The sequence below is a fragment of the Piliocolobus tephrosceles genome, chromosome 5 (assembly GCF_002776525.5).
Source record: "Piliocolobus tephrosceles isolate RC106 chromosome 5, ASM277652v3, whole genome shotgun sequence".
NCBI classification, from domain to species: Eukaryota; Metazoa; Chordata; class Mammalia; order Primates; family Cercopithecidae; genus Piliocolobus; species Piliocolobus tephrosceles.
The window spans coordinates 136,210,329-136,218,394 of record NC_045438.1 but is presented as its reverse complement, the minus strand read 5'-3'; the positions used below and the strand labels follow the sequence as shown (position 1 = coordinate 136,218,394).

The window sequence follows — 8,066 nt, the reverse complement described above, 5'->3', positions numbered from 1 at the left end:
CCATTGTATGGATATATCACAATTTATTTATTAGTTGGCAACATTTTGGTCTTTCTCATTTGGATTATGATGAATAATGCTGCTACAAACATGGTATATAAGTTTTTATGTGAACTTATGTTTTCATTTCTCTTAGGTATACTGTATACATAGGAGGGGATTGCTGGTTCATGTAATAACTTAATGTTCAACAATTTGAGCTACTGATAGCCTGCTTTCTAAAAGGGCTATGTCTCTTAAATCCCCACCAGCAAAGTGTGAGTGTTCTAGTATCTCCACATTCTCATCAACACTAATTATTACCTTTTTAATTATGGCCATTCTAGTGGGTGGGAAATGGTATCTCATTTTTGGGTTGATGTGCATTTTGCTGATGGTTACTGATGTTGAACATGTTTCTATGTGCTTATGAGCCTTTTGTATATTATTTGTCTTATTATTATTTTATTTATTGTGTATTATTATCTTATTATTACTAATATTATTATACTGTTACAACCATTCTTCATATATTCTAAATACAAGTCCTTTCCTTGCCAGATGTAAGATTTGCAAACATTTTCTCCCATTCGATGAGTTTCTTTTCACTTTCTTGGTGGTGTCCTTAGACTCACACATTTTAAATTTTGATGATGTTCGATTTATCTTTTATTTCCTCTTTTTGCTTGTGCTTTTGGTATCATTTAAGATCAGTTATTTTTACCTAATCCAAAGTCATGAAGATTTATACCTATGTTTTCTTCTAAGAGTTTTCTAGTGTTAAGTCTCACATTTAGGTCTTTGATACACTTTGAGGTAATTTTTATATGTAGTGTGAAGTAGGGATCCAGCTTTATTCTTTTGCATATGGATAGCCTGTTTTCTCAGCACCACTTGATGAAAAGATAATTTCTTCCCCCACTGAATTATATTAGCATCGTTTTCAAAAACCAATTAACCATAAAAGTGAAGGGTATTGCTGGGCCCTCAATTCTCTTCTGACTTCATTTTTTAAATGCTGTTGTAAGTTGGATTTTTAAATAACATTTGTATTAATGCATTGATACTCTATAGAAGCACACTCAATTTTTGTGTTTTGATCTTGTAGCCTACCAATGTGCTAAACTCATTTAGTATTAGTAGTTTAGTAGTTGCTAAACTCATTTAGTGTCCAGATAAAATATGCACACTGCTTAGATGTGCATAGTTCAGGAAAACAGGCAGTGCTTGAGCGTCCGTGAAGAGCACTGGGACTGCATGGAGCACTCGCAACTTTGAGGTGATGACTACAGGCTCCCGGTTGCAATAGACAGTAACAAACTCTGCTTCTTTGTATTCAGGAGATGTTCTGGACTCACGCAGGGAAACTCGGGCTAGGGAATGAAGGTAATTTTAAATGCAACAACTCACAGTAACAGATCCATAGTCTGGGAAAGCAAAACTTAGGAGCTTTGAGAGTTTAATTGTAATGCTGTTTTGACACAGGTCTTTTACAGATTGGAATTCTAATCATTCAGGGATTACCAGTATTGTGCTACCTACTGTATTAATAAACAAAAAGGAAACTGGTCTCTATGAGAATCTCTATGTGGTGCCTTCAGACAAAACTTCAGCAGGTTTAGAAAGAAAACTCCTGTCTCTACACCTCCATTCCCAGGGCGAGCTCACTCTCTGGCATCAAGTTCCCGTGGTCAGTTCCCCTGCACAAAGGTCCAAGGGGAGAGGTATGGGAGTGGGAGGCAGGGAGTCCAGTTCAGGGACGGGGATTCCAGGATGAGTAGGGAAGGGGAAGGGGCTGGGTGCAGCCTCGTGGTCTCTCCCTGATTTCCACAGACAGATACTTGTCCAGGACTCAGGCAGACAGGGTGTCAAAGAGGCTTGGTGTCGGAGAGGGATCAGGAAGAAGTCCCAGGTCCTGGGCGTGGCTCTCAGGGCCTCGGGCCTTATCTGCATTGGGGAGGCACTGGGTTGCGGATTCCTCACTCCCCTAGTTTCACTTCTCCCAACAGGTGTCGGGTCCTTCTTCCAGGATACTCGTCACGCGTCCCCAGTTCCCACTCTCATTGGGTGTCGGATGTCTAGAGAAGCCAATCAGAGTCGCCGCGGTCTCAGTTCTAAAGTCCCCACCCGCCCATCCGGGCTCGGAGTCTCCTCTGACGCCGGGTTGCGGGTCATGGCGCCCCGAACCCTCCTCCTGCTGCTCTCGGGGGCTCTGGCCCTGACCGAGAACTGGGCCGGTGAGTGCGGGGACGGTAGGGAAATGGCCTCTGCGGGGAGGAGCGAGGGGACCGCAGGCGGGGGCGCAGGACCCGGGGAGCCGCGCGGAGAGGAGGATCGGGCGGGTCTCAGCCTCTCCTCGCCCCCAGGCTCGCACTCCTTGAGGTATTTCAGCACCGCCGTGTCCCGGCCCGGCCGCGGGAAGCCCCGCTTCATCTCCGTGGGCTACGTGGACTACACGCAGTTCCTGCGGTTCGACAGTGACGCCGCGAGTCCGAGGATGGAGCCGCGGGCGCAGTGGTTGGAGCAGGAGGGGCCGGAGTATTTGGAGGAGCAGACACTGCTTGCCAAGGAGGCCGCACAGACTTTCCGAGTGTACCTGCGGACCCTGCGCGGCTACTACAACCAGAGCGAGGCGGGTGAGTGACCCCGGCCCGGGGCGCAGGTCACGACCCCTCCCCATCCCCCACGGGCGGCCCGGGTCTCCCCGAGTCTCCGGGTCCGAGATCCGCCCCGAGGCCGCGGGACCCGCCCAGACCCTCGACCGGGGAGAGCCCCAGACGCCTTTACCCGGTTCCATTTTCAGTTGAGGCCAAAGTCCTCGTGGGGTGGTCGGGGCGTGGCGGGGCTCGGTGGGCGGGGCTGACCGCGGGGGCGGGGCCAGGGTCTCACACCCTCCAGTGGATGTACGGCTGCGACTTGGGGCCCAACGGGCGCCTCCTCCGCGGGTATCACCAGTTCGCCTACGACGGCAAGGATTACATCGCCCTGAACGGGGACCTGCGCTCCTGGACCGCGGCAGACACGGCGGCTCAGATCACCCAGCGCAAGTGGGAGGCGGCCCGCAAGGCACAGCAGTGGAGAGCCCACCTGGAAGGGACGTGCGTGGAGTGGCTCCGCAGACACCTGGAGAACGGGAAGGAGACGCTGCAGCGCGCGGGTACCAGGGGCAGTGGGGAGCCTTCCCCATCACCTCTAGATCGCCAGGGATGGCCTCCCATGAGGAGGGGAGGAAAATGGGATCAGCGCTAGAAGGTCGCCCTCCCTTGAATGGAGAATGGCATGAGTTTCCCTGATTTCCTCTGAGAGCCCCCTCTGCTCTCTAGGACAATTAAGGGATGACGTCTCTGAGGACATGGAGGGGAAGACAGTCCCTAGAATACTGATCAGAGGTCCCCTTTGACTCCTGCAGCAACTTTGGGCACCGTGAATTTTTCTCTCAGGCCTTGTTCTCTGCCTCACACTCAATGTGTTTGAAGGTCTGATTTCAGCTTTTCTAAGTCCCTCGGCCTCCACTCAGGTCAGGACTAGAAGTCCCTGTTCCTCCCTCAGAGACTAGAACTCTCCAGGGAATTATCCCAGATGCTTGTGTCAAGGCTGGTGTCTGGGTTCTGTGCTCCCTTCCCCACCCCAGGTGTCCTGTTCATTCTCAGGGTGGTCACATGCATGCTGCTGGGGTGTCCCATGAGAGATGCAAAGCGCCTGAATTTTCTGACTCTTCCCATCAGATCCCCCAAAGACACATGTGGCCCACCACCCCGTCTCTGACCATGAGGCCACCCTGAGGTGCTGGGCCCTGGGCTTCTACCCTGCGGAGATCACACTGACCTGGCAGCGGGATGGGGAGGACCAAACTCAGGACACCGAGCTTGTGGAGACCAGGCCAGCAGGAGATGGAACCTTCCAGAAGTGGGCAGCTGTGGTGGTGCCTTCTGGAGAAGAGCAGAGATACACGTGCCATGTGCAGCACGAGGGGCTGCCAGAGCCCCTCACCCTGAGATGGAGTAAGGAGGGGGATGAGGGGTCATGTCTCTTCTCAGGGAAAGCAGGAGCCCTTCTGGAGCCCTTCAGCAGAGTCAGGGCCCCTCACCTTCCCCTCCTTTCCCAGAGCCATCTTCCCAGTCCACCATCCCCATCGTGGGCATCGTTGCTGGCCTGGCTGTCCTGGCAGTTGTGGTCATGGAGCCGTGGTCACTGCTGTGATGTAGAGGAGGAAGAGCTCAGGTAGGGAAGGGGTGAGGGGTGGGGTCTGGGTTTTCTTGTCCCACTGGGGGCTTCAAGCCCCACGTAGAAGTGTTCCCTGCCTCATTCCTGGGAAGCAGCATCCACACAAGAGCTAACCCAGCCTGGGACCCTATGTGCCAGCACTTACTCTTTTGTGCAGCACATGTGACAATGAAGGACGGATATATCACCTTGATGGTTGTGCTGTTGGGATCCTGATTCCAGCATTCACGAGTCAGGGGAAGGTCCCTGCTAAGGACAGACCTCAGGAGGGCAGTTGGTCCAGGACACACACCTGCTTTCCTCCTGTTTGCTGATCCTGCCCTGGGTCTGTAGTCACAGTTCTGGAAATTTCTTTTGGGTCCAAGACTAGGAGGTTCCTCTAAGATCTCATGACCCTGCTTCCTCCCAGTCCCCTCACAGGACATTTTCTTGCTACAGGTGGAAAAGGAGGGAGCTACTCTCAGGCTGCGTATAAGTGGTGGGGGTGGGAGTGTGGAGGAGCTCATCCACCCCATAATTCCTCCTGTCCCACGTCTCCTGCGGGCTCTGACGAGGTCCTGTTTTTGTTCTACCCCAGCCAGCGACAGTGCCCAGGGCTTTGATGTGTCTCTCACCGCTTGAAAAGGTGAGATTCTTGGGGTCTAGTGTAGGCGGGGGTGGGGTGGTGTGCGGCAGAGGGGAAAGGCCTGAGTAATGGAGATTCTTTGATTGGGACGTTTCAAGTGTGTGGTGGGCTGTTCAGAGTGTCATCACTTACCATGACTGACATGAATTTGTTCATGACTGTGTTTTCTGTAGCCTGAGATAATTGTCTTGTGTGGGACTGAGATGCAGGATTTCTTCACACCTCCCTTTTGTGACTTCAAGAGACTCTGGCATCTCTTTCTGCCAAGGCATCTGAATGTGTCTGCCTCCCTGTTAGCATAATGTGAGGAGGTGGAGGGACAGCCCACCCCCGTGTGCACCGTGACCCCTGTTCCCATGCTGACCTGTGTTTCCTCCCCAGTCATCGTTCCTGTTCCAGAGAGGTGGGGCTGGATGTCTCCATTTCAGTCCCAACTTTATGTGCACCGAGCTGCAACTTCTTACTTCCCTACTGAAAATAAGAATCTGAATATAAATTTGTTTTCTCAAATATCTGCTATGAGAGGTTGATGGATTAATTAAAAATAAGTAAACCCTAGAATTTGAGAGAGCAAATAAAGACCTGAGAACCTTCCAGAATCTGCATGTTTGCTGTGTTGAGTCTGTTGCAGGTGGGGGTGGAGAAGGCAGTGAGGAGCCCAGTGTGGACTGGGCCTGTGCCTAGTTGCTGTTCAGTTCTTCATGGGCTTTATGTGGTCAGTCCTCAGCTGGGTCACCTTCACTGCTCCGTTGTCCTTGTCCCTTCAGTGGAAACTTGTCCAGCGGGAGCTGCGACCACAGAGGCTCAGACATCACTGAGGGCGGCCCCTGCACACGGGGGTCTCTGTGCATTCTGAGACAAATTTTCAGAGCCATTCACCTTCTGTCTTGCTTCTAGAGCTTTTGTTCTGCTCTGCTCTCCTGCCCTCTCTCCCTGCCCTGGTTCTCGTGATCTTGGTGCTGAATCCAATCCCAACTCATGAATCTATAAAGCAGAGTCTAATTTAGACTTATGTTTGTCTGTGAAATTGGACCCATCATCAAGGACTGTTCTTTCCTGAAGAGAGAACCTGGTTGTGAGCTGCAGTGTGCTGTGGGGGGTGGGCACCAAGGGAGTGATTGACTGTGGAAAGGAATGAGGGCAAGGACTGAACCCTGGACCTCCAGTTGTAAGGGATGTGATCAGACCACACCCAGAGCAGACTGCACAGTTCTGACCCCAAGTCTAGAGGACACTTAGACAAGGAACTCCCATGTGTACAGGAATCACCCGGACGTGGTGCTGAGATCCAGGAAGTCTGGAGTCGAGCTACAGATTCTGTATTTATGACAAGGCTGGAGTTCATGTTGCTGTTCTCCAGATTACACTTGGAGTATCAAGAACACCAGGATCCCACATGTCTGAGCATCAGCCTCACCTCTGGGGTTGTTATATAAACGATTCCTTGGTTTTATGCATAATACTCTGAGACAGGGATTCTGGGGAGTGGCCTGAGTATTTTCTAAGCCCCCGCCAGCAATCCTGTTGCTCAGCCAGATTGGGAACCACTGAGATTAGGGAGTGCCCAGGGTGAGTGGGTGGGGTGAGTTTTCAAACCTTGTTTAAAAGAGGATTTTTCTCACAGAAAGAAAAAGGAGGATGTGTATCATCAGTTATGAGATGTGACATTCCCTGTTGTTCTCTCCACCATGGAGTAGACGCCAGGTAGAGAATTCAGGATGTGGCTCTCGCACAAGGAACACCTGGGAATGCTGCTCTCTGACACCCGCTCACAGACTCATTTCCCACTCACTTCTTGGAGCAAACCATGGAAAACAAATTTCTGTAATGTACACAAAAAGTTGTATATCTGGTACTGGGGGCTAGTTTTATTGTGGAGATGGCCACAGAAGCAGGCTGGAACCTACACATCCAGGAACAGAATCCACAGCCCACCCTGGATCAGGTCCCTCCTAGGAACAACCGCCCCTGCTGCTGAGCACAGACGCCACTGCTCACACCTCTGACACCCTGGTGCTGGACACTGGACCCTGAGGCCAGGACAGATGTCACTGCTGCACCTGGAAATTGGACATCACTACTGTCACTCAGCCATCTTCACTAAAATGTTTTCTGCACAGTCCCAGCCTCTCTGTCACCTCATTCTGGCTCAGAGGCTGGCAGTGATATAGGAGTTAAGAAGAAATTATTTAGACAGGTAGTGAGGGTACAGAAGGCTTTTAATGAAAAGCAGGCTCCAAATTATTTTCTTTTCTAACAAGGTGCAGCCTGTAATATCAAGCTTCAGACACAGAGAAGTAAGCTGGAAGCTTGCATGGGTGAATGCCGGCAGCTGTGCGAATAGGAATCGGACGCCTGGGACTGGGCATGCTCACAATGGCAACTCCATCTTCCCTTCTCTTTGCCAGGCTCCTTCCTTACAGTAAGGAGCAGAGAACATGGCGCTGGCCGAGTGCAAAGCCCATTTGCATAATAGGATGAGGGTGGGGTGAACAGCCTTCCACTTGCACTATGTAAATATCACACCTGGTCCAACCAACCTGTGGGCCCTACATAAATCAGACACCATCTCCTCAAGCCTGCCTGTGAAATCTGATGCACTCCCATTCCAGGCCAGAATTCCCTTTTGGGTTCCCCTCTCTCTCACAAGAAGAGAGCTGTTCCCCTTTGTCTTTCTTTTGCCTATTAAACGCTTTGCTCTTAAACTCACTCCTCATGTGTCAGTGTCTTCAGTCTTCTTGGTATGAGATGACACACCCTTAGTATTTACCTAGGACAACGACACCTCTTTAGCAGGTGGTCATCAGACTGGTGGAGCTTAAGACGTGTGTCCCTGATCTACTGCAGGGTGACTGGAGTGTTGTCCTCTTCCAAGAAGGGAGGTGGTGTCTGTCTTCTCTCAACATTTTGCATGTTGTAAACCAAAAATAAGCATCAAAGCCACCCTCTCCTAACCATCTCAATTGACACCCTCAGCCAGGGTGCTCAAAAGTTAACCTGAAAGACTGGCTGAGGCCAACATGGGAAGCAGGTGTTGAACATGCCTCATTATGCCCTCTTCCCTTTTGGAATTCAGGAAAAGCTGACCAGCATTTGCCACCAACACAGACCTTCAATCGGATCAGAAACATTTACAATCTATTCTCTCTGAAGCCTGGCACCTGGAGGCGTCATCTGCATGAGAAAATTTTGGACTCCACAACCTCTTATCATAACCCAGACGTTCCTTTCTATTGAT

At 50.8% G+C, this 8,066-nt stretch overlaps 1 protein-coding gene across 2 annotated transcripts; it reads left to right on the top strand.

The window, feature by feature from the left end:
• The first annotated feature begins 2,013 nt into the window (after window positions 1-2,013).
• On the top strand, window positions 2,014-5,420 carry LOC111532532 (HLA class I histocompatibility antigen, alpha chain G-like). 2 transcript variants are annotated; one of them, XR_004228961.1, is made up of 8 exons: window positions 2,014-2,216; window positions 2,346-2,615; window positions 2,861-3,136; window positions 3,705-3,980; window positions 4,085-4,200; window positions 4,642-4,674; window positions 4,781-4,828; window positions 5,002-5,420. XR_004228961.1 is itself a non-coding variant. In XM_023199630.2 (6 exons), the coding sequence occupies exons 1-5, from the start codon at window positions 2,054-2,056 to the stop codon at window positions 4,177-4,179; spliced, it is 1,080 nt and encodes a 359-aa protein (XP_023055398.2). In that variant the 5' UTR covers window positions 2,014-2,053; the 3' UTR covers window positions 4,180-4,200; window positions 4,781-4,828. The 2 variants fall into 2 exon arrangements, 1 of the variants encoding a protein (XP_023055398.2); XM_023199630.2 differs by lacking the exons at window positions 4,642-4,674; window positions 5,002-5,420.
• Window positions 5,421-8,066: the final 2,646 nt, after the last annotated feature.

Bases quoted from the DNA above. Each gene is read 5' to 3' on its own strand.
- LOC111532532 (XM_023199630.2), top strand. From the start codon at position 2,054: ATGTCTAGAGAAGCCAATCAGAGTCGCCGCGGTCTCAGTTCTAAAGTC. The intron at 2,616-2,860 runs GTGAGTGACCCC...GGGCGGGGCCAG, and splicing joins CTACAACCAGAGCGAGGCGG to GGTCTCACACCCTCCAGTGG. The intron at 3,981-4,084 runs GTAAGGAGGGGG...CTCCTTTCCCAG, and splicing joins GCCCCTCACCCTGAGATGGA to AGCCATCTTCCCAGTCCACC.